This window comes from Chlorocebus sabaeus, chromosome X, assembly GCF_047675955.1.
Source record: "Chlorocebus sabaeus isolate Y175 chromosome X, mChlSab1.0.hap1, whole genome shotgun sequence".
In the NCBI taxonomy this organism is placed as follows: Eukaryota; Metazoa; Chordata; class Mammalia; order Primates; family Cercopithecidae; genus Chlorocebus; species Chlorocebus sabaeus.
The window spans coordinates 133445402-133471719 of NC_132933.1; the positions used below are offsets into that span (position 1 = coordinate 133445402).

General features: G+C 43.7%; 1 protein-coding gene across 5 annotated transcripts in view; it reads left to right on the top strand.

Annotated features, from left to right (window-relative positions):
- Positions 1-26318, top strand: part of MAP3K15 (mitogen-activated protein kinase kinase kinase 15) — a 149308-nt gene that overhangs the window by 64256 nt on the left and 58734 nt on the right. For all 5 annotated transcript variants that reach the window (XM_007991219.3, XM_007991221.3, XM_007991222.3 and 2 more), the window contains 3 exons: positions 18547-18717; positions 23729-23841; positions 24401-24560. In XM_007991219.3, the coding sequence (XP_007989410.3) occupies positions 18547-18717; positions 23729-23841; positions 24401-24560 (444 nt within the window). The remainder of the gene's footprint in view (positions 1-18546; positions 18718-23728; positions 23842-24400; positions 24561-26318) is intronic.

Sequence of the window (26318 nt, forward strand, 5' to 3'; positions counted from 1 at the left end):
AGCACAGTTCCTTATGTTTTTCTCATGCATAATTTTTTTTGGCGGCGGGAGGGAAGACTTCCTCCAGTGGCTTAAGGTATTTTTTCACCCGTAACAGTAAAGTCAAATACAGGAGACTTTGTTTTAACATATCTTTTGTGACTGGGCATCCAGAAAATTGGTTAACAGTGTTAACAGCCCTGCCAGTTGCTCACTTGATTGTTTTGAGGCTAGTGGTAGCCTGTATTGCAGTTACCAGCCTCAGGTATCAGTTGAGGACATAAGGACTGGGAATTTATTTGTAATACATTTTGACATGCAGGGTAAACCATTAATTATTAACCATTCCTGAGGAAAATCCTGACGCGTGTAAGTTGCTACCAGGGCCTGCGCTTGGCACTCTGAATCAATTGCATGTGAACATTCCCTGTTAGCTGCATTCTGAAGTCCTTGTTGCCACGTTGAATCAGGAAGACCAAACTGGAAATTCAGGAGACACTAACCCTGGAAAATCTGCCTTCTTGCCCTCTGCCTGAGGATTTCAAACAAATGACAAAAGCCACCGTTCCGCTTGGGAAACATTGACTTTCCTGTAGATTCAGCCTCCTCCACCTTAGAGTGGACGTTGAGAGACTTCACATACGTTCATCCTCGTTGCTATTGTCCTTGAGATAAGGACATTGGTAAAGAGAAAGTGGGAGACAGCCTTTCAGATTTTCATGGATGAGTTTTTAAAGAGACAGAAGGGCCACTAAATCAACCCTATATAACCCCCTTGTAAATTCAGGATGGCAATTTACATTTTACTTTAGATGAAATATTATCAGTAAGTGAGTCTGGATAATGCTTCACTTAAGATTCAGAAGAGTTGTGTTTCAGTGCGTGTGAACACTTTGTGGTATATCACAGCTTTTATTTCAGCAATACAGAGAGGATGCATTTATGCCTGTGTTGAAAGGTTTGTAAAGAAAGGACTTTGTGCTGTAGGGAAAGTGTTGGTTTGAGAGTTAGGCAGCCTGTATTCTATCCCAGTTCTGCTACCAACTAGCTGGGTATGTGTGGGCAAGTCACTTTACTTCCCAGGAATTAGTAGAAGTGGACATATAAAAGGTAAGAAAAAAAAGGGCCAAGCACAGTGGCTTGCACCTGTAACCCCAGCAACTTCTGAGGCCAGGAATCTGAGACCAGCCTGGGCAACATAGCAAGACCCTGTCTCTACAAAACAAACTTTAAAAATTAACCGGTGTGGTGGTGTACAACTACAGTACCAGCTGCTCAGGAGACTGAGGCAGGAGTAGCACATGAGCCGAGGAGGTCGAGGTTGCAGTGAGCTATGATTGTACCACTGCGTTCCAGCCTGGGTGACAGAGCCAGGCTGTCTCAATCAATAAATCATTAAGTTTAAAAAATAAATTACCTAATTAATTTTTAAAGCATATAAATAAATAATTTTTTAAAAAAAGTAAGGGAAGGCTGTAGGCTGCGTACCAGTTCCAGTTCAGGGTGTCTCTTTAGTTGTTCTCCAGGTGCCAGATTACAAGTTCACCCGATGCCACCCCTTGTATTTCAGTGGTTGATGTTTGACGAGACCAGAGGTTAAGATGGGCTCTGACTACAGTGAACAGTCCAGTTTAGCCTGACTGAAGGGTTTGTTTAGGTGATAGGGAGAAATAGATGACTGAGGAGGGAGGTTGGCCCCAGGGGTTGAGGACCTTGACTGATAAGTTAAGGTATTTGGATTTTGTTCTGTAGTCCCTAGGGAGTAGTTACTGAAGGTTTTGTAAACAGGAGACTGACATGAGCCAGGTTCCGACTCCACCACTATCTGCATGGCCTTAGGCAGGTCACCAAACTTTTCTAGACCCTATAGTCATCTTTTTTAAAAAGAGAAAGAGTGATTTGAGCCAGATGATTTTGAATATTGCTCTCCTTTCAAAAGTTCTGAGTCTGTAACTTGAAGCATCATTTTATTAGTTGAACGATTAGAGACAGATCCTTTAAGACCTTGCTTTATGATGGATTCTTTATCCTATCGGCCATCTATGTCAGTCCTGTTTGTTGTTGTAGATTCAATTATGTCACCGTTCCGGGGAGAGGAAAACCTACTCTGTGTGCTTTCTCACTTTGCTTCGTAGTAACACGTTATAGTAAAGGAGTTTTTGCTTAAACAATAAAAGATTTTGTTAGAACACAGGTTAAGAGAACTAAAAGGCATACGTACAATTTATTTCACTGCCAAATGCCAAATTTTCCTCAAACTATTTGTCCACTGCCTCAGGTAGTCTCTGTCTAGTTTTGTTGCTGTTGCTAGCTGATTAATTTTTTTTTTTTTTTCTTGAGATGGAGTTTTGCTCTTGTTGTCCAGGCTGGAGTACAATGGCATGATCTCAGCTCACTGCAACCTCCACCTCCTGGGTTCAAGTGATTCTCCTGCTTCAGCCTCCTGAGTAACTGGGACTACAGGCACCTGACACCACGCCTGGCTAATTTTTGTATTTTTGGTAGAGATGGGCTTTCACCATGTTGGCCAGGACGGTCTCAAACTCCTGACCTCAGGTGATCCACCCACCTCAGCCTCCCAAAGTGCTGGGATTACAGGCGTGAGCCACTACACCTGGACTTTGGCTGATTAATTTTAAAAGCAATTTTAGTTTAATATTTCTATCACATTATTATTATTATTATTATTATTGAGACAGAGTCTCACTCTGTCACCCAGATTGGAGTGCAGTGGTGCGATCTCAGCTCACTGCAACCTCTGCCTCCTCCGTTCAAGCAATTCTTCTGCCTCAGCCCCCCGAGTAGCTGGGATTACAGACGTTTGCCACCAAACTGACTAATTTTTCTATTTTTAGTAAAGATGGCATTTTACCATGTTGGCCAGGCTGATCCCAAACTCCTGGCCTCAAGTGATCCACCCACCTCAGCCTCCTAAAGTGCTGGGATTACAGGCACGAGCCACCATGCCTGGCCCCTAATTTTTCTTAAGAACTTTTAATGTATGTCTAGAGTCGTAATCTAGGTCTCCCCCAACCCCAAAACAGCCCCTGAGATAAGAATCTGGGGACAGATAGTTTATTTGGGAGGTGAGCCTAGGAAGTTTCAGAAGGGAGACAGGGAAATGAGACAGGGAAAGAAAGAAAGGCAGTGGAGGGTATATTAATGAGCAGATGATCAGTGTATGGGAAACTGAGGCTCTCTAGTGTTGAGGAGTTTGGGGAGGCTCTATAGAACATTCTCTATAGAACAACATATAGAGTTGTCTCACCCAATGGACGAGGAAGCTGGGGTCCTATCCACTAACTCTCAGCCATCACTGGTTGAGGGCTGCCCTCGGGGTGAGACACTCCCAGGGGTGGTGGGGAGAGGGAGAATGGCAGTGGCACTAGGAGCCATCAAGCCTGTATGCACAGGTGAGTGCCAGGGGGACACAATCAGGCCATTGTGTGTCTTTCGCACCTACTGCCCTTGTGGGAGTTGATGTTGTTTTAAATCTCTAATGCCTTCTTTCTCTGATCAATTGTTTTTCTTGAAATACCAATTTCTGGGGAACTCTTGAGTCTTTCCGTGTTCTATTTTGTACAGAATTCTGGGGAGAATTTAATTTTAGTTTCTTGTAGTTTGTTTTGCTCTGCAGAAGACGCCAGGAATGATCTAAAATATGTATACTTTGAGATCTGTTACCAGAGGTATTGATGCCATAGTTGCCTGGCTACTGTATTGAAGATTTTTCCTTGAGATGTTTCTTTATTCAAAAGTGGTTCTGTTTTTTTAATGCATGATTGAGCGGCCAACAAATATCATTCTGAGCAGGCAGAAAAGTTTTAGTGGCATATCTCTGGAATTTGCACACATAGATTTGGCTTCTCCTCATAGCAGCTCAGGAGAATCACTGCAGAGAGAAAACTCTCCTGTGATGCCTCCCTTTAAGAACAGATGGCGATCTTGGCTCTGCCATCAAGCCAAAGGAAACATCAGTGATAACCATCAGAGGACCTGTATGAGATGAGAAAATTCCTGTGAAAAATGACCTAGACACTTAGCAGCACATCAGAATAGGTCTCGTGGTGATCTTAGGTGACATGCACTAAATATTATTTTAACAACAATGCCACTTTTCTTGACGTTTTAAAGAATAGTTGCTCAGCAAGTCAGATGAAAGGAAGTTCTGACCAGCAGCCAGCCCTTGGGAGATTATTCATGGATGGCAGGAATGCGCAGAAAAGGATTCAGGAGACACGAAGGAACTACTCATGTGCTAGTTTTCCTGTGCAGTTGGGGGTGTGAGGACGGCCCGGTAAGTGCAGCACATTTATGGAAAAATAGCTATTCCTTGGGTATTTGGGGGAAGGCTTCTTGGGAGGAGCTAGAATCTGGAAAGCCATTTGGAGTGACATGTGAAACCTGGGGAATAGCTCCTGAGTCCTTTGGGGTAGGAAGTTCCTTGATTAGGCAGAGCCTTTGAGAAACTTGGCATAAGAGGAATAGAAATGACTTCATGTGGCCTGGCCTGTGCCTCCTGGTTTGCTCCTCTCTAGCTGCCCTCATCCGCCTTCAGTCTTAGGGCAGCAGGCTGTTCTCAGCTGTGGATGGTAGCATATGCTGTTCCCCCGCCCAGAATACCCTTTCCCTCATTGCTTACCAGACTGAAGCTGATGATCCTTCAGTTTCAGTGTCTCTTTCTGAGAAAAGCTGATGTTGCAAAGAATACCAAGTCTGGAAAGGATGTTCCTATTGTTACTCATTCTTATAGTGCTTGTTATTTCCCTTCATAGCACTCAATTTCTGTATTACTTGTTTAATACCTATCATCCCTCCTGCTGTACTATAAGCCTGAGGGGGCAGGGGCCATGGTGTATACTAGCCATGATATAGCCAGTGCCTAGTAACATTGTGACACCCACAGAGTAGGCACTCAATACAGATTTGTTGAATGGGGTCTGGCGCGGTGGCTCATGCCTGTCATCCCAGCACTTTAGGAGGTCGAGGCAGGTGGATTACTTGAGGTCAGGAGTTTGAGACCAGCCTGGTCTACATGGTAAAACCCCATTTCTTTTTTTCTTTTTTTTTTTTTTTGGTTTTTTTTTTTTTAATTTTTTATTATACTTTAAGTTGTAGGGTACACGTGCACAACGTGCAGGTTTGTTACATATGTATACTTGTGCCATGTTGGTGTGCTGCACCCATCAACTCGTCATTTACATCAGGTGTAACTCCCAATGCCATCCCTCCCCCTTCAACCCTCCCCATGATAGGCCCCGGTGTGTGATGTTCCCCTTCCCGAGTCCAAGTGATCTTATTGTTCAATTCCCACCTATGAGTGAGAACATGCGGTGTTTGGTTTTCTGTTCTTGTGATAGTTTGCTGAGAATGATGATTTCCAGCTGTATCCATGTCCCTACAAAGGACCCAAACTCATCCTTTTTTATGGCTGCATAGTATTCCATGGTGTATATGTGCCACATTTTCTTAATCCAGTCTGTCACTGATGGACATTTGGGTTGATTCCAAGTCTTTGCTATTGTGAATAGTGCCACAATAAACATACGTGTGCATGTGTCTTTAGAGCAGCATGATTTATAATCCTTTGAGTATATACCTGGTAATGGGATGGCTGGGTCATATGGTATTTCTAGTTCTAGATCCTTGAGGAATCGCCGTACTATTTTCCACAATGGTTGAACTAGATTACAATCCCACCAACAGTGTAGAAATGTTCCTATTTCTCCACATCCTCTCCAGCACCTGTTGTTTCCTGACTTTTTAATGATTGCCATTCTAACTGGTGTGCGATGATATCTCATTGTGGTTTTGATTTGCATTTCTCTGATGGCCAGTGATGATGAGCATTTTTTCATGTGTCTGTTGGCTGTATGAATGTCTTATTTTGAGAAATGTCTGTTCATATCCTTTGCCCAGTTTTTGATGGGGTTATTTGTTTTTTTCTTGTAAATTTGTTTGAGTTCTTTGTAGGTTCTGGATATTAGCCCTTTGTCAGATGAGTAGATTGCAAAAATTGTCTCCCATTCTGTAGGTTGCCTGTTCACTCTGATGGTAGTTTCTTTTGCTGTGCAGAAGCTCTTTAGTTTAATGAGATCCCATTTGTCAATTTTGGCTTTTGCTGCCGTTGCTTTTGGTGTTTTAGACATGAAGTCCTTGCCCATGCCTATGTCCTGAATGGTACTACCTAGGTTTTCTTCTAGGGTTTTTATGGTATTAGGTCTAACATTTAAGTCTCTAATCCATCTTGAATTAATTTTCGTATAAGGAGTAAGGAAAGGATCCAGTTTCAGCTTTCTACTTATGGCTAGCCAATTTTCCCAGCACCATTTATTAAATAGGGAATCCTTTCCCCATTTCTTGTTTCTCTCAGGTTTGTCAAAGATCAGATGGCTGTAGATGTGTGGTATTATTTCTGAGGACTCTGTTCTGTTCCATTGGTCTATATCTCTGTTTTGGTACCAGTACCATGCTGTTTTGGTTACTGTAGCCTTGTAGTATAGTTTGAAGTCAGGTAGCGTGATGCCTCCAGCTTTGTTCTTTTTATTTAGGATTGTCTTGGCAATGCAGGGTCTTTTTTGGTTCCATATGAACTTTAAAGCAGTTTTTTCCAATTCTGTGAAGAAACTCATTGGTAGCTTGATGGGGATGGCATTGAATCTATAAATTACCTTGGGCAGTATGGCCATTTTCATGATATTGATTCTTCCTATCCATGAGCATGGTAAGTTCTTCCTTTTGTTTGTGTCCTCTTTTATTTCACTGAGCAGTGGTTTGTAGTTTTCCTTGAAGAGGTCCTTTACATCCTTTGTAAGTTGGATTCCTAGGTATTTTATTTTCTTTGAAGCAATTGTGAATGGAAGTTCATTCATGATTTGGCTCTCTGTTTGTCTGTTACTGGTATATAAGAATGCTTGTGATTTTTGCACATTAATTTTGTATCCTGAGACTTTGCTGAAGTTGCTTATCAGCTTAAGGAGATTTTGGGCTGAGACAATGGGGTAAAACCCCGTTTCTACTAAAAATACAAAAATTAGCCAGGCATGGTGGCACATGCCTGTAATCCCAGCTACTCAGAAGGCTGAGGCACGAGAATCACTTGAACCCGGGAGGCGGAGGTTGCAGTGAGCTGAGATTGTGCCACTGCACTCTAGCCTGGGCGACACAGCAAGACTCTATCTCAAAAAAAAAAAAAAAAAGGCTGGGCGCAGTGGCTCATGCCCGTAATCCCAGCACTTCGGGAGGTTGCGACAGGTGGATCATTTGAGGTCAGGAGTTTGAAGCCAGCCTGGCCAACATGGTGAAACCCCAACCCACATGTGGTGGTACATGCCTGTAATCCCAGCTCCTCGGGAGGCTGAGGCAGGAGAATCACCTGAACCCGGGAAGTGGAGGTTGCAGTGAGTCGAGATTGTGTCACTGCACTCCAGCCTGGGCAACAGAGTGAGACTCCGTCTCAGAAAAAAGCCAGGCGTGGTAGTACACGCCTGTAGTCCCAGCTACTTGGGAGGCTGAGGCAGGAGAATCACTTGAACCCAGGAGGTAGAGGTTGCAGTGAGTTGAGATCGCACCACTGCACTCCAGCCTGGGTGACAGAGTGAGACTCTGCCTCAAAAAAAAAAAAAAATTGTTGAATGGGTAAGTGAATGAAGAAGTGACTAATGATCAACCATGGTATAGTATTAGAAGAGAACCACATAATGAGTGTCTGGGTGCCACAGTTAATTTAAAGTTTGGTAGTAGAAAGTAAATGTATTGCATTTTCTTTATTTATATGTGAGTCTGTGCTTAAAAACATCCAAGTCAGACATACTCATTGTATACAGAAAAATATAAAAAACATAATTACCGGTGATACCACTACCCAAAGATAACCACTGAAGTAGGGTGTGGCTCAAAGCAGGGAATGCAGAAAAGTAGAGGGGTCTGCATGGTGATGGAGGTCTTCCTAGCGTGAGATCCCGGGTGTCTGCTAAAAAAGGGATGTGGTAAAAAGTCAGAGGGGAACAGATCTTCCTGACCGAGGGAACCCCTGCCGCCTCGGTAGTGTTGACTTGGGTATTAGTCAGGCTAGTGTAACTGTTGTAACAAACAGCCCCACAGTTTCAGTGGCTAAACGTGATGAAAGTTTCTTGTCACTCACGCACTATTCCAATGTGGATGTATCCTGGCTGGGCAGTCTCTTTTTCAGGTATTTCTTGGTGAACTCAGTCTCCTTGCATCCTGAAGTTCTGCCCTCTCCTGGGTCCTCAGATCTCCTTTCAGCCAGATGATAGGAAAAGAGCATGGTGACTTGTTAGAGAAGTTTTGTGTCTGTGTTTGGGACAGCTTTGCTGAGATGTAATTCACATATCATACTATTAACCCATTTTGGCCGGATGCAGTGGCTCATACCTGTAATCCCAGCGCTTTGTGGGGCCAAGGCAGGCGGATCACTTGAGCTCAGGAGTTCAAGACCAGCCTGGCCAACATGGCAAAACCCTGTCTCTACAAAAAATACAAAAATTAACCAGGCGTGGTGGCACATGCCTGTGGTCCCAGCTACTCGGGGTGGCTTGAGCCCTGAAGTTGGAGATTGCAGTGAGATTGCGCCACTGCACTCCAGGCTGGACGACGGACCCTGACCCTGTCTCAGAGACCCAAAGAATAACCCATTTAAAGTGTACAAGTCAGTGGCTTTTTTTTTTTTTTTTTTTTTTTTTTTTACCATATTCAGAGTTGTACAACCATCACTACGATCAATTTTAGAATATTTTCATCATCCTCCCCCTGCCACCAAAAACCCATACCCATTACCAGTTACCCCCACTTCCTGGCTTCCCTCAATTCTTCTCCCCCATTCCTAAGCAATCACTGATCCATTTTGGCAACCTGTTAATAGTTACCCCCCTTCTCCTGCCTGACTCTCTAGCCTGAGGAAACCACTGGTCTCTTTTCTGTCTCTCTGGCTTTGCCTATTCTGGCCATTTCATGTAAATGGAATCATACAGTATGTATTTTGTGTGTGTCTGGCTTCCTTTACTTAGCATACTGTCTTCAAGGTTCATCCATGTGGTAGCATGTGTCAGGACTTCATTCCTTTTTATGGCTTAATATTCCATTGTACAGATGGGCCACACTTCATTAATTCATCAGTTGATGGGCATTTGAGTTGTTTGCACTTTTGACTATACTAGAGAGGGTTGTAGGAGCCTGCTCAGGAAGTGATGTTTATTACTTCTTTGCATGTTTCATTGGCCACAAGTCAGTCTCGTGTCCTAATCTCACTTCAAGGGAAGTTGGGAAATGTGGTCTGGCTGTGTGCCCAGGAAAACAAAAAGAAATGGGGCTTGGTGACCCTGTTACAATTTGCAAATAAGGAGGAGTAGAGTTTAACTGGATCTGTCAGCGTGGAGATTCCTGGTGACATGTCACAGAGCAGAACAGAGAGTTCAGGCAAGGCCACTCTTCAGCTCCTGCTGCCTTCGTGTGAATGGGAAAGCCAGCCTGGGCAATGCCCAGCCCCATCAGAGGGCCTGTCAGCCCACTGTAGAGCCGGGCCTTCACAGGTGGTGCTTTGCGATCCCAGGAGACTGGGAAAGGTTGGGATGATGGCAGCTAGGGTGGATGATTTCATGGTGGTTGTGCCTGATACATAACTGGGTCCTATTTGTAGAGTAGAAAAACAACCATTCGGGTTTGTGCATTTATTTGGCTCTGAACATTGTTCACACTAAGACACAGGTCGCCTCTAGTTGTTCCCTTCCGTGTACATAAATACGGGGCATCTGGCCAGAGCAGGGCACCTGCTTTCTTGTGGTAGGTGTGTATCTGTCAGGGTCGAGTCAGGAAACAAAGACCACTCTAGGTATTTAAAATAGAGGAAACTTATGTGCTTGCTTCGGCAGCATATATTCTAAAATAGAGGAAACAATGTAGGAAATTGGTTACACAGGTGATAGAAGAGCTGACAAACCAGACCGGAAATGATGAGGCAGCCCTGAAGTTAGCATCAGCAGGAAGCTGCTATCACCCCTTGGCTGGAGGGACCCAGGGAAGAGGTGATGTTACCAGAGCCCAGGTGCCAGGATCACCTGGAACAATTGTGAGCCAGCCTGGTGGGAGCTGAGTCTAACAGAGATGCAGCTATTGCTGGAGTGGCAAGAAAAAGGGAGAAACTGCGCTGGCTTCTTCTTCCTTCCCATCCTCCAGGGCCTCACCTTCTGCCCCCAGTGCCTCCCACCGGTTGCTGTCAGCTGAGCATAGCAACCTAGAGGAGTCAGCTCCCCTGTAACACAAAGCAGGGGTGCAGAAAGGCCAAGAGTGCATCTGAGGGCAGACACCAGTGATTGCCCCAGTAGGACACTATCAGAACTACTGCTTAGTTTTCTAGTATTTTTAAAGTCAGCTTTAATAAGGTGTAACTTCCATACCATAGGCCAGGCACTGTGGCTCATGCCTTTAATCCTAGTACTTTGAGAGGCCAAGGCGGGAGGATCACTTGAGGCCAGGAGTTTGAGACCAGCCTAGGCAACACAGTGAGACCCTGTCTATTAAAAAAAAAAGAAAGAAAGAAAGAAAAAAGAAAAAATTAGCTTGTCTTGGTGGTTTATGCCTGTAGTCCCAGCTGTTGAGGAGGCTGAGATGGGAGGACTGCTTGAGGCTGGGAGTTCAAGGCTGCGGTGAGCTATGAACATGCCATAGTACTCCAGCCTGGGTGACAGAGTGAGATCCTGTCTCAGAAAACCACCATACAATAAACTAAAATTTTAAGTGCACGATTTGATGATTTTGGCCAAATAAACGCACCCATGAAACTACCACCACAATCAAGATATAGAATATTATATCCCTGTGTTAGGCCGTTCTTGTATTGCTATAAAGAAACACCAGAGACTGGGTGATTTATGAAGAAAACAGGGTTAATTGGCTCAGAGTTCTGCGGACTGTACAAGCATGGCATTGGTGTCTGCCCAGCTTCCGGGGAGGCCTCAGGCAGGTTTCATTCATGGCAGAAGATGAAGGCGGAGCAGGCAGCTCGTGTGGTGAGAGAGAGCAAGAGGGAGAGTGAGGGCTGGTGGCACGACCTCTGCTCCCTGCAACCTTCACCTTCTGGGTTTGAGCAATTCTCCTGCCTCAGCCTCCCGACTAGCTAGGATTACAGGTACCCATCACCACACCTGGCTAATTTTTGTATTTTTGTAGAGACAGGGTTTCACCATGTTGGCCAGGCTGGTCTCAAACTCCTGAGCTCAAGTGATCCACCTGCCTTGGCCTCCCAAAGTGCTGGGATTACAGGCATGGGCTACTGTGCCCGACCTCCGTGTGATTTTTATATTTGTTTGGGTTTTTATTGTCACTACAAGAGTGAAGACCTTTCACATTCTTCTACATCTTGATTGGAAGCAGAAGTCTCTTGTAAGGTTTTTGACAGGTGACCCAACACAAACTATATCCTAGAAAGGACGCTGATCTAATGAGACCTTTTGTGTGTGAAAGCTCAGGGCTGGCTTAGAAGGAGGATTTACTGGGATTCTGTCTCTTGCCCTATGCATTTCCTCTTGTAGACACACAGTGTAGAAAAGGGGGCCAGGGAGACAGGATAGTTGGTGGCAAGTCGATGCTCTGGCAGACCCGTAGCTCATGGCAATGCTTTGAGGTAAGCAAAGTCAGACACTTCAGGTGAAGGACTGAGGCACAGAAGGGCTAAGTGCCCTCCTCAAAATTCAAATGGGTAATCAATGGTGTGAAAATAACCAGAATCTAGCTCTATATGATTCCCAATCCAGTGTTGTGTTTTTATTCTGTGCATTTTATTGCATAAGTAATAGATGAAGCCACGTGTGTTGGCTCATGCCTGCAGTCTCAGCACTTTGGGAGGCCGAGGCAAGAGGATCACTTTAGCCTAGGAGTTTGAGACCAGCCTGGGCCACATAGAAAGACCCCGTCTCTACCAAAAATAAATAAATTTAAAAAAATAAAAGCTGGGTGTGGTGGTGCGTGCCTGTATTCCCAGCACTCTGAGGCACGAGTTTCACTTGAGCACAGGAGCTTGAGGCTACAGTGAGCCATGAACACACCACTCACTACATTCCACTTGGGCAACAGAGCAAGACCCTGCCTCAAAAAAACAAAAGTAATAGTAGATGAATATGTTTGTATATTACTGTGAAAAACTGAAAAACAATCCATTTAAAACAGTTATCCCTCTGAACTCTAATCTCTTGTCCCGTCCGTATTCCAGAAGTAACCTCTCTTGTCAGTTTGGTGTATATTCTTGGAGACAATTTTCTATGCATTTACATACTGTGAAAATATGTCATACTGTAGAGTTTTTAAACTATAGGACCACACAGGAGATATTCTGTTGTTTTTTTTCACTTAGTAATCAATGCTTAGAGATCTCTCCATGTCACTACAATAACTGCTCAGTCATTCATTTCACAGACGCTTATTGATCACCTACTTTGTGCCAGATCCAGTTCTAAGCACAGTAGTTAACAAATCAGACCCAAAAATCTCTACCCTCTTGGAGCATGCATTCTAAAATGAGGAGATAGAATGAAAAAAAAAACCAAACTAAATGTATTAAAACAGTTTAGGGCGATAGGGTGGCCAGTAAGTAGGGTGGGAAGATTGCAGTTTTAAGTTGAGTGCTCAGAGAAGACCACACCTACTAGAAAGTGGCATGGAGAAAAGATCAGAAAGAGGCAAGGGAACATATCGTGTGATATGTGGGGGAAGATCATTTCAGGTAGAGGGATCAACTTGCGGAATAGCAAGGAAGCTTGTGTAGCTGGAGCATAGGAGGTGATTGGGGCGCAGGAGTGATAAGAGATGAGGTTGGAGAAATAACTAGGAACACATCTTGTAGATCCTTACAGGCCATTGAAAGAAAATTGGTGTTTGCTCTAAGATGGGAGCCACTGGTGAGTTTTGAGTAGAAGGATGACATGACCTGCCTTACAGCGTAGAGGATCACTATGACTTCTGTGCTGAGACTAGAAGGTGTGGAAGCAGGAAATGACGTGGCTTGGACCAGCGTGGTAAGGGTGGGCTTAATGAGGAGTGGGTCAATTTCAGATATAGTTTGAAATAAAAGCCAGTGGAATCTCCTGGTCCAATAAATGGTGTTAGAGGAATCAAACATGACTGCAAAGTTTTTGGCCCGAATAAGAGGAAGAATGGATTGGCCATTTGACAAGAAGGGGAAGACTGTAGAACAGGTTTGATGGGATAATGAAGGGTTTGATTTGGGGCCGGGCATGGTGGCACACACCTGTAATCCCAGCACTTTAGGAGGCCAAGGTGGGCAGATCACTTGAGGCCAGGAGTTCAAGACCACCCTGGTCATCACAGCTAAACCCTGTCTCTACTAAAAATGCAAAAATTAGCTGGGCATGGTGGTGCACGCCTGTAATCCCAGCTACTTGGGAGGCTGAGGCATGAGAGTCTCTTCACCCTGTGACTTAGAGGTTGCAGTGAGCTGAGAATGCACTACTGCATTCCAGCCTGGGTGACAGTGAGACTCTGTCTCAGGGAGGGGGGAAAAAAGTTTGATTTGGGACACGTTAAGTTTGAGGTATCAACATGCAAACAAGATGCTGAGAAGGCAGTTGGATATGTGAGTCTGGATTTTAGGGGAGAGGCCTGGGCTAGATATAGAAATTTGGAAGTCATCAGAATATGGATGGTTTGAAAAGTCACAGCAATGGATGATCAAGGGATCTAGGGTAGTAACCAAGAAAGATGAAATGTCCAAGGGTACTGCCAAGGTACACTCCAGTGTGAAAAGATCAGAGAGATGGACTAAAGTAGGAGAAAATAAAGTAGGCGAGTGTGGTGTCCTGCAAATCAAATGATAAAAGTAGTCCAAGGAGGAAGGAGTACACGGTTGTCAAATGCATATGTATGTGAGATAGGACAAGCAGTGAGAAGGGAGTGGTGGATTTAGCAATGATGCCAACCTACTGACTCAGAAAGTCAAGCATGAGAAGCACTGATGTCTGGGTCTTCAGATTTAAGCTCCCCTGTGATACTTTTTTTTTTTAATTATTTTTATTTTTTTTTTAGATGGCGTTTCCCTCTTGTTGCCCAGACTGGAGTACAATGGTGCGATCTCGGCTCACTGCAACCTCTGCCTCAGGGGTTCAAGTGATTCTCCTGTCTCAACCTCCTCAGTAGCTGGGACTACAGGTGCCTGCCACCATGCCTAGCCAATATTTGTATTTTTAGTGGAGACAGGGTTTCACCACGTTGGCCAGGCTGGTCTCGAACTCCTGACCTCAGGTGATCTGCCCGCCTTGGCCTCCCAGAGTGCTGGGATTTCAGGCGTGAGCCACCATGCCCAGCCTCCCAGGTGATTCTAATATGCAGCCAAGATTCAGACCCACTGTCAAAGTTTCCTTCTCTTAATTGTGAAATGGCCTTAATTGCCAGAAACAGATGTTGCTGACTGATTCAATATAGGAGTTTTTATCTGTAGGCTTGTTCTTGGATACCTTGGGATCTGAAAATGATAAGCAGATCCAAAAGCTGATTATTAACCACTAAAAGGATTAGTTATTTAACACCTGTCTTAAAGTGGCTTTTAAGCTGAAAATCTCTTTGCTTTTAATTTTTTCAAATGTTTGATTTTTGTTTTGTTTTTACTCAAAAGACCTTTTGTTTCGAGTAACAAGGGTAAATTTCAAGTTAATGAGAAAATTCAAGGGAAATCTTGATGTAACTGGTCCAAAAAGCTAAAATCCAAACAAACCTGAGCTCGTATCAATAATTAAGCATTAGCTTGGGCAACATGGCGAAACCCTGTCTCTACAAAAAGTACACAAATTAGCCAGGTGTAGTAGTACGTGCCTGGAGTCACAGCTACTTGGGAGGCTGAGGTGGGTGGATCGCTTGAACCTGGGAGGTTGAGGCTGTAGTGAACTGAGATTGTACCACTGTACTCCAGCCTGGGCAACAAAGCCCTGTCTCAAAAAAAAAAAAAAAAAAAAAAGCATTTAAGTGAGTTTATTGACTTTAGTACATTCTTTTCAGAATCATGAATATTTCACACCTCAAAAGTTGGCTAATTACAGATGTGGAAATGTTGTGCCTCATTAAAGTTTCAATCTTTCATATTCTTGCCACAGACATTAGAAATTATTTAAATGCTCTAGTAAATTTGAGTTGGTTTGTGTTGGTTCTTAAAAATTAAAGAATATTATACAATGGCTGTGCAACAAGAGATCCGATTTGCAGGTTAGTTCAGTTAGATTCTATATGACAAAAAGAGGAAAGATAAAATATGTTAGAACAGGATCAAGGTAGAAAATGGAAAAAGTCCGAGTCAAAATACAGGCTTAATTATTGCAGGTTTCCAGAAGGTGGCCAATTGTCTAGATTAGCCCTTTTCCACCCAGGTTGGGTTCCACAAGACAATTAAGTCCTAATGCCCGCTGGCATCTATTGTATGAAATGATTGAATTTCTCTTCTGCATCCAGAATGAGGCTGGCTACGTACCATTCTTGGGAGCCCTGAAAAAATAGTTACTCAAATAATCAAATAATTTTTTCCAGGGATTAATTCTGTCATGGAACCCCAGTTGAGAAAGTCTGGCTGTTTTAGGTACTAATTTGATATCTGGGATTATGCGGTAGTTTTTGAGGTGCATGTCCTCAGGAAAGAAAACATAAAAGAGCCTATTGTGGCCGGGCGCAGTGGCTCACACCTGTAATCCCAGCACTTTGGGAGGCCGAGGTGGGCAGATCACCTGAGGTCATGAGTTCGAGACTATCCTGCCCAACATAGTTAAACCCCAATTCTCCTTAAAAAAAAAAAAAAAAAATTCAAAAATTAGCTGGGTGTGGTGGTATACATCTGTAATCCCAGCTACTCCGGAGGCTGAGGTGGGAGAATCGCTTGAACCTGAGAGGCGGAGGTTGCAGTGAGCTGAGATTGTGCCACCACACTCCAGGCTGGGTGACAGAGCGAGACTCCATCTCAAAAAAAAAAAAAACCTATTACCAAGAAATTAAAAAGAATAATTTATTCATTTATTAGAATGGTTATTAATAAAACATACCCAGTTTTGTATAAATCCCAACAATGATTTTCTGAACATTTTAATATGTATCCTTACAGACTTTTGTCTACGTACATAAACGTGAATAGTGTTTATTTCAAAGAATTGAGTCATGCTTTTCATTTAGTTCAGGTTTTTTCCATGAAATGTTACTGTTACGGATGTTCCTCTGGGTAATTACACATGGATCTGCCCCTTTATAATGATTACTTTATTCTGTAGTCTGGTTGTTGCAAAATATATTTTGCTGTTCTTCCATTAATGGACATCTGAGTCATCTCCAGTTCCTTACTATTACAAGCAGTGCCATAACAAACATCTTTGTTCAAAAAATTATTGAAAAAAAAGATGTACATATTACAGATTCTAGAAGTGGAATCATTGGGTCAGGATGGGTACCTTTTTTGTTTTTGTTTTTATGTAAAATCACAAATATATTTAAAAGTAGGGAATAGCATAATCGTCTTAGACAGGGTTCTCCAAAGAAACAAACCAATAGGATGTATAGAGATCTAGAGGAAGAGATGGATTATGAGAATTGCCCCAGGTGATTCTAGAGACTGGCAAGTCCCATGCAAGCTGGAGAACCAGGAATGCTTGTGGTGTGATTTGGTCTGAGTCCAAAGGCCTGAGAACCAGGGATGCTGTTGTGGTAAGTCCTGAAGCCTGAAGGTCCAAGACCCAGGAACTCTGATGTCCAAGGAGATGATGAATTTCCCAGTTCAAAAAAAGAAAATTCAGTCTTCCTTGGCCTTTTTGTTCTCTTGGTACCTTCAATGGATTGCATGATGCCACCTGCATTGGTGAGGGTGGTCTTCTTTACTCAGACTGTTGATTCAGATGCTAATCTCATCCAGAAACACCCTCACAGACATACCCAGAAATAACGTTTTATTATCTTTCTGGCCTTCCTTAGCCCAGTCAAGCTGACACATAAAATTAACCATCAGAATAATAAACCCCCATCTACCCCATATCCACTTTGGTAATTATCATTGCATGGCCAATTTTGTTCCCCTTTGCCCCTACCCACTCCTCTACACCCCAATGCTGGGTTTATTACAAAGCAAAGACGTACCATTTTATCCACAGATATTTCAGTGTGTATCTTTAAAAGTTAAGGACACTTGGCTGGGCAGGGTATCTCACGCCTGTAATCCCAGAACTTTGGGAGGCCAAGGCAGGTGGATCGTTTGAGGCTAGGAGTTCAAGACCAGCCTGGCCAACATGGTGAAACCCTGTCTCTACTAAAATTACAAAAATTAATTGGGTGTGGTGGCGCATGCCTGTAATCCCAGCTATGTTGGAAGGCTGAGGGAGGCACAAGAATCGCTTGAACCCAGGAGGTGGAGGTTGCAATGAGTTGAGATCATGCCACTGCACTCCAGCCTAGGTGACAGAGCGAGACCGTCTCAAAAAAAAAAAAAAAAAAAAAAAAAAGGTTAAAGACACTTATAAAACATAGGCATGGTTACATTATCATACCTAAAAATGAACAGTTTTTAGGTTTTACATTATCATACCTAAAAATTAACAATTTCTCAGTGTCAGTGCTCAAATTTTCCCAATTGTCTTTCCTTTTTTTTTTTTTTTTTTTTGACAGAGTCTCACTCTGTTGCCTAGGCTGGAGTGTAGTGGCACAACCTCTGCCTCCCGGGTTCAAGTGATTCTCCTGCCTCAGCCTCCCAAGTACCTGGGACTACAGGCGCCTGCCACCACAACTGGCTAATTTTTATATTTTTGTAGAGACAGGGTTTCACCATGTTGGCCAGGCTGGTCTCGAACTCCTGACCTTAAGTGATCCACCCGCCTCAGCCTCCCAAAGTGCTGGGATTACAGGTGTGAGCCGCTGTACCCAGCCTCATTATGTTTTTTAGTGGATTTGTTTGAATCACGATCCAAACAAAGTCTGCATGTTGCATTTAGTTGATATGACTCTTAAGTCTTTTTTATTATATAGGTTTCCCCTTTGCTTATTTTTTCATTTCCTTATGATTTAGTTGTTGAGATAGAATCAAGTAGAGACTGAGTATAATTGTATAAGGTTTATTGGTGTGGATCTTAAGCAGTGACTACATTGGAAAATGAAAAAAAAAAAATTTTCTGCTGAAGTATGGCATCCTTGCACCTGTCTTTCAGCACGATGAATGCATATATATTCCACTGTCTTTTTTTTTTTTTTTTTAAATAGGTCTCACTGTGTCACCCAGACTGGAGTACAGTGGCGTGATCTTGGTTCACTGCAACCTCTGCCTTCTGGGTTCAAGTGATACTCCTGTCTCAGCCTCCCAAGTAGCTGGGATTACAGGCATGGGCCACTACCACCTGGCTACTTTTTGTATTTTTAGTAGAGACAGGTTTTCACCATGTCGGCCAGGCTGGTGTCGAACTCCTGACCTCAAATGATCCACCCACTTTGGTCTCCCAAAGTTCTGGGATTACAGGTGTGAGCCACTGCACCTGGCCTCTATTCCATTGTCTTGATTCATTCATTTGTGACCTTATAACATCTGTCTTTCAGGAGAAACAGCACAGGTGACCGTGAGAAGGCTCTGCAGATCATGCTCCAGGTTCTGCAGAGCTGTGATCACCCGGGCCCCGACATGTTCTGCCTGTGTGGGAGGATCTACAAGGACATCTTCTTGGATTCAGACTGCAAAGATGACACCAGCCGAGACAGCGCCATTGAGTGGTAAACCCTCAGCCTGAGTTATCAGCACATGCATCTCTTCAAGGAACAGAATCACATAGGCTGAGGATGTGCATCTCTTCCTTATGTATATGTCTGTCTGCTGGCAGTGAGCAACTATTTGTAGTAAATGTGGTCTGGGAATTTCCAGATTCCCTTTTTGAGAGAAAACCATGAGAAACAGGGTTTTCTACTGGTCACACTCTTCCCACAGGTACACTTGTTTAAGGGCCAAGAAGGAGGCCCAGCACACTCCTTCCGAGCTCCCACTTCCAGAACCTTGTCCCCCACCACCAGGGCATCATCTTCCCCAGTGATCTGTTCATTCATTCACTTATTCGTTCATTTATTTAACAATGTTCAGTGATGGCTTACTGTGTGCCAGAAACTTTTCTAGGTGGTAGGGATACAGACACAACAGACATGAATCCTGCCCTTGGGGGCCTTGCCTTACTGGTGAGGGAAGTTAAAGAAAGCGACACATGTAGGATGTCATGTGAGGGCTATGGGGAAAAGTTAAGCAGGGAAGGGGATAAAGGAGGGCTCTGAAGGGTGGTCTGCAATTTTAAATAGGGTGGTCAGTGAAGGTGCCTAAAGGTAGGAAAGTGATAAGGGAGTGAACTTCACAGATAACTGGAGAAAGTGTTCTTGGCGGAGGGAACAGCAAGGGCAGAGACTCTGAGGATGAAGCATGCCAGGCACACTCCAGGATGGTCAGCAGTAAGCAAGGGATGGGTGGAGAGCAATATGAAACAGGAAGGGGGCAAGACCTTCTTGCTCTGAGTGAGAAGGAACATTAAATGGAGGGTTTGAGCAGAGGAGTGACAAGATCGGACATGCATTTTAACAGGAGTATTCACTGTTATGCAAAGAATATATTTTAGGGGGTGTATCAGCTGTCACTTGCTGCATAACCCAAAACTTAGCAGCTTTGAACAGCAATGATTATGATTTTTCATGATTCTGTGGCTTCGCCAGGCACTTCTGCTGGCTTCACCTGGGCTCACTTCTAAAACTGAAGTCAGCTGTACGGTCAGGTGTGGCTGGAAGATCCAAATGACCCCGTACACATTTGGCCACTGGTGTTGGCTACTGATGGTGTGCCTCAGCTCTCCACTATGTGGTTCTAATCCTGGTAGACCAGCTTTCTTACCTGGTATGCAGAACTCTAAGAGAGTGAACAAGGGAGCAGCAAAGCCTCTAGAGGCTTAGGTTTGGGAACTCACACGTGGTTAACTTCTGCCACATGCTATTGGTCAAAGCAAATCACATGGCCCACCCACATTCAAAAGGATGGAGGAATATGCTCCACCTCTGGCTAGGAGGAATAGCAAAGTTGCATTGCAGAGGTGCATGCACATTGCAATGGGAGGAATTTGTGGCCATTAAACAGTCTATCACAGGGACAAGGACAGAAGCAGGGAACAGGAGAATAAAGCAGTAATTCAGGGGAGAGCTGGTGGTGGCTTGAGCCAAGGTGGTGGGGATAAAAATATTGAGAAGTTGGATGCAGGATATATTCTGAAGGTGGAACCAACAGGCCCACATCATTCATTTCCATCATAAGAGCTCTTGACATTGCTGTTCTGCTTTCATTCATTTCTAACTGCTTCCTCTCTCTTTCTTTCTCTCTCTTCCTTTCATACACACAGGAGGCTCTGTCCTCCCCACCTTCTCTCCATCTGCACTTGCTTCTCTGGCAATCCCAGCCACTCTCACACCTAGGGACCCTTAGCTGGAACTCTCCAGCCCAACATCCTAAGTGATGGCCTTACACCTCCCCCCTTTGCCCACCTGTTCTACCTCAAGATGATGCTGGTATTTCAGACTCAACATTTTGAAGGCTGAAGTCATTTACTCTTCTCCACAAGGTATGGCTTTCAATGTCTTGCTTTCTTACTACTATTCTCTACCCTCCTAGGTGTAAACTTTTGGTCAGTGTTCGATTCATTTTACTCACTTACCTCCCCATCCAGTCAGGCCCCATTTGCAGCCCTTCTGCGAGCCCTCTTTCACTGCTTGCCAATCCTTTCCCATCAGCACTGCCCCCAGTCACTGCCATTTTTTTTTAACTTTCTTGCCAGGAGTGTTCTAACAGTACCCAAGTAGACTCCCTGCTTGCTGTCTATTCAGTCTATCCTTCACAGATTTATAACTTATTCTTCCTAAAGCTCAAGAACCCACCATGGCTCCCTGCTCCCTACTATGTAAAAATTCAGACTCTCAGATCACCATTCTAGGTGTCCTGAACACTTTCTCCAACCTACCTCTAGCCCTGTTTCCCACTACCTGGTGTGTGTCCAACTAAACTGTAGTTCCTAAGGAGTTTTCCAGACTACTGTCTCTGTTGCTGCTGTTTTCTATGCTGAGGGTTCCCTTTCCAAATCACTGCTGTTTCATTTCTCTTGCCTTTTTTTTTTTTTTTTTTTTTTTTGAGACTAAGTCTCGCTCTGTCACCCAGGCTGGAGTGCCATGGTGTGATCTCAGCTCACTGCAACCTCCACCTCCCTGGTTCAAGCAATTCCCTTGCCTCAGCCTCCTGAGTAGCTGGGATTATAGGCACAGGCCACCACGCCTGGCAAACTTTTTTGTATTTTTAATAGAGACGGGTTTCACCATGTTGGCCAGACTGGTCTCGAACTCCTGACCTCAGGCAATCCACCTGCCTTGGCCTCTCAAACTGCTGGGATTATTTCTCTTTATTTTTATGCCATGTCTCAAGTATCTAGGTAAGATGGCCTTATATGTCTTTTGTGAGTTCCTCTACACTTGAATTTGTGTGATTTTAAGATACCACATTCTTGCTTCTGTTGTTACTAATTATGTGTAGATCTTATTCCCTTCCACCCTAGTGTAAGTTCTTGGAACATAATGGCCTCATCTTCTTTTTTAAAATGTCCTGTAGTTCCTAATGCACCGTGTGGTGGAGAGGAGTCACTCAGGGTATTGAAGGGAAGTTAATGTTTGGTAAAGCCAAAACAGAAAGCTGTGTTCCCACTATGGTGGTTGGGAATTCAGTCCCCAGGTCAGAAAATCACTGCCTTTGGCTCCTTCAAGAAAGTCCTAGGAGGTTTTCTCCAGCGACTTCAGAAGGTAGTGATGGTAGGTGCAGAAGCAAATGAAGCTTCGTCTTCTGCTCAGGGCGTGGTGGCTGTGGATAAGATCTATCCTGGATGTCATCTAACCCACCCTCTCCAGTGCGGACATGGAGCATGTGGCTCAGGGAGGTGGGGAGCTGGTCCAAGATCACAGGGCTGGTTAGTGGTGAATCTGGGACTACAATCCTGCCTGGAGTTCAGCTCTTCTCTGCCCCAAAGTTGGGCCTGCTTGACTTCTGGAGAAGCAACCCTCTCGGCCCTCTTCTCAGTATAACTTTTCATAGTAGAAGAAAATAAAACAGTCACATCTAGAAGGAGGTAGAATTTAAAATTCCCAAAACACACAGGGAAAAAAAAAGGTTGAATTTTGTTGACTAAGGTAGGAAGGACTTTCTCGGTGTCCTCTGATCTGTCTGAGGCTATTTGTATTATGCCTCAGAATTGATAAAGCCATATTTTAACTGATTTCAATGATAACTTCTCCTTTGAAGAATTAATATTTTGTTGTTGAAATCTCTTGCTGTCACATGAGTGACAAAATTACTACTAGCAAGTCTTTGGTATAAACTGTGCCACTTAAAGACACTTGTGTCGTTACTTCATTAATTGAGTTCTTTTTTCCTGCCTATAATTTTCATACTTGTTCATAGAACAGAAATGAACTTATTATGTATAGAAAAGGGTAAAGAAGAGAGTGAACTTGTCACTGTTAACCTTTTGGTATAAAAATACGATTCCCAATTTTGTATCCTGTTCCTTATCCTGATAGAGTAGATCGCTGTCACTGGCCTTACTTTGCCACTGCTCCTGTAGTTATTTGGGATCCAGGATTTTGGCAATACTGCTTCCTGCAGGAGAAAACAACTCCATATTGTTAAAAGCAAACAGCTTGCAGAGAAATGGCCTACCATTGATGCCATTTCGATGTAATAAAAAAATACTCAATGCATAATTAGAATCCAACTTTAGAAACGAGGTTTAGGTGGGCAGCGTGGCTCATGCCTGTAATCCCAGCTACTTGGGATGCTGAGGTGGGAGGATCGCTTGAGCCCAGGGATTCAAGGCTGCAGCTATAATCGTGCCACTGCACTCCAGCCTGGGTGACAGAGACCCTGTGTTTAAAAAAAAATGAAAAAAAAAATTAACTGGGCATGATGGCACAAACCTGTGGTCCTAGCTGCTTGGGAGGCTGAGGTGGAGGGATTGCTTGGGTCCAGGAGTTCCAGGCTGCAGTGAACTATGATTACACCTCTGCACTCCGGACATCAAATCGTGGTGATCTTCTGGGAGTAGGATTAGAATTGAGTTTAAATTTCTTTTGTGTACTTCGTGATGATTTCCCTATTTTATACAATCAGTGAGGCTTTTATAATAATCTTATTAACAAAAAAAAACCTCCCTGGTGTAAGTTACTGTGTTGCTATTATGACTTTTTTTGTTGTTTTGAGGCCGAGTCGCGCTCTGTCACCCAGGCTGGAGTGCAGTGGTGCGAACTTGGCTTGCTGCAGCTTCCACCTCCCAGGTTCAAGCGAATTCTCCTGCCTCAGCCTCCCCAGTAGCTGGGATTACAGGCATGCACCACCACAGCTGATTTTTGTATTTTTTTTGTAGAGATGGGGTTTCACCATGTTGGCCAGGCTGGCCTTAAACTCCTGGCCTCAAGCGATCCACCTGCCTCGGCCTCCCAGAGTGCTGGGATTACAGGCATGAGCCACGGTGCCTGGCCTATTACGACATTTTTGAAGTTACTAGAGAGCTGCATGTGGCTGTTCGTGAAGGTGGGTGGTGGGAGGCAAGGGGAATAGGCAACAACAAGCTTAAAGAAAGAAAACTTTTCATGAGAAAGTTGGTTTATACCATTATTTAAACATTTTTTGTTGTAATATAATCAGACTTTGGTGGTTCTATAATTATAGGTATCGCAAAGGGTTTGAACTCCAGTCATCTCTCTATTCGGGAATTAATCTTGCAGTTTTGCTGATAGTTGCTGGACAACAATTTGAAACTTCCTTGGAACTAAGGAAAATAGGTAAAGCTGTTTATTACTGCACATGTTGATGCTTTGATTATACAAGTTTGGCATTAAAAATTATGTTGAAATAACTAGCATTATATCATTATATTTCTGTTCTTTTTTTGAGACAGAGTCTTGCTCAGTTGCCCAGGCTGGAGTGTAGTGTTGCGGTCTTGGCTCACTGCAACCTCCACCTCCTGGGTTCAAGCAATTCTCCTGCCTCAGCCTCCCGAGTAACTGGGATTGCAGGTGCCCACCACCATACCCAGCTAATTTTTTTTTTTTTTTTTTTTTTTTTTTTGTATTTTTAGTAGAGATGGGATTTCACCATGTTGGCCAGGCTGGTCTCGAACTCTGGACCTCAAGTGATCCGCCTGCCTCAGCATCCCAAAGTGCTGGGATTACAGGCGTGAGCCACCGTGCCCATCCTACTAGCGTTATATTTCAAAAGGAACAATCAGTTACTTTTCCTACAGCGCACTTGAGACAGCAGCCAAAATAAAATACCTGCTTATCCTCAATATGACAGAAACTAAGAAAGATTTTTCTGACTATCTAAAATTCAAATTCTAAGGTGTCCGGCTGAACAGTTTGTTGGGAAGAAAAGGGAGTTTGGAGAAAATGAACAATTACTGGGATGTGGGTCAGTTCTTCAGCGTCAGCATGCTGGCCAGTGATGTCGGGAAAGCCGTCCAGGCAGCAGAGAGGTTGTTCAAACTGAAACCTCCAGTCTGGTGAGTTGTGTCTGTGTGTTGTCATCACCCATCTCAACACATGACCTTGTTCTGAAATGTCTTCCTCAGGGAAAAAAACGTGGAAGTGCAAAAACAGTAATAATCACTATGTTTCTCCTTCTGACTTTTCATTAAAGCAAAGTTAGCACAGACACAACTGCTCTGAGAATTCCCTTGCTTTTATGTGAAGGGAGGGAAAGACAGATCCACACAGAATATATCCCTGCCTGCTCCATCCCTGAGATTAGGCCTTCTATCCTATTATAATTTCTGCAGGTTGTCTAGGTCCTTAAGAGCAAAATACTCTTGGCTACTAGTATGTATTATGCATTTGTGAGAAAGCATATAATAAAGTGAAAAAAGCACACCAAGAAAATGTTTATCACAAATGAAAACTGGAACTAAAAGAACAATAATAGGGTGTTGTAAATAAAACGGTGGCACAGCAACAGCCTTACACAGCCATTTAAATGTGCGGGAAATAATGTTTGGAGACGTGGAAGTGTGTTCGTGGTTTGTTGTAGAGTAAGAAAAGCCGGCTCCTGGGTAGATTTTCCTGTATCAGTGGTTCTCAAATTTTATTGTGCGTCAGAATCAACCTATGTTGATTAAAACACAGACTGGGCATAGTGGCTTATACCTGTAATCCCAGCACTCTGGGAGGCCGAGGTGGGAGGATTGCTTGAGACCAGTAGCTTGAGACCAGTCTGGCTAATAGAGTGAGATCCAGTCTCTACCAAACAAAAAAAAAAAATAGCCAGGCATGGTGACACACGCCTGTGGTCCCAGCTACTCGGGAAGGCTGCGGTAGGATCACTTGAGCCCGGGAGGTCAAGGCTGCAGCGAGCTGTGATTACATGACTGCAGTCCAGCCTGGGTGACAGAGTGAGACCCTCTCTCAAAAGTAAATAGGTAAAATAAAGAAATAAAACACAGATTGCTGGGCCCACTCTCAGGATTTCTGGCTCGGTAGGTCTGGGGTAGAGCCTGAGAATTTGCACTTACAAATTCCAAGCTGCTGCTGCTGCTCTGGTGACCACACCTTGAGAACCATTGTTCTATATGATCTTGTTTTAATTAAAAATATGTGTTTGGCATGTGACTTATAGGGAAAGGCCCAGGTGGAGTGGGTGGTATCGGATTTCCCCATAGACATGAAGCTCCGTTAGAATTGTGGTTATCTTATTGATTGCTATAGTCTCATAATAAATGCTCGATAGATAATTGTATAATCAATAAATGGTGAATGATTTTCTTCAGAATATTGACAGTGGTTGTGTCAGGGAGATAGCCTTATAAGGATTTTTATTCTGTTTTTTTTTTTCTTACCTTTGTTTTCCGATTTTTCTTACCTTTGTCTTCTGATTTTTCTTAAATGCATATGGATTATTTATATAACTTTAAAAAACATACTTTTAGGCCGGGCATGGTGGCTCAAGCCTGTAATCCCAGCACTTTGGGAGGCTGAGACGGGCGGATCACGAGGTCAGGAGATCGAGACCATCCTGGCTAACACGGTGAAACCCCGACTCTACTAAAAAAATACAAAAAACTAGCCGGGCGAGGTGGCAGGCGCCTGTAGTCCCAGCTACTTGGGAGGCTGAGGCAGGAGAATGGCGTGAACCCGGGAGGCGGTGCTTGCAGTGAGCTGAGATCCGGCCACCGCACTCCAGCCTGGGCGACAGAGCCAGACTCCATCTCAAAAAAAAAAAAAAAAAAAAAAAAACCCCAAAAAAACCCCACATACTTTTAACCATT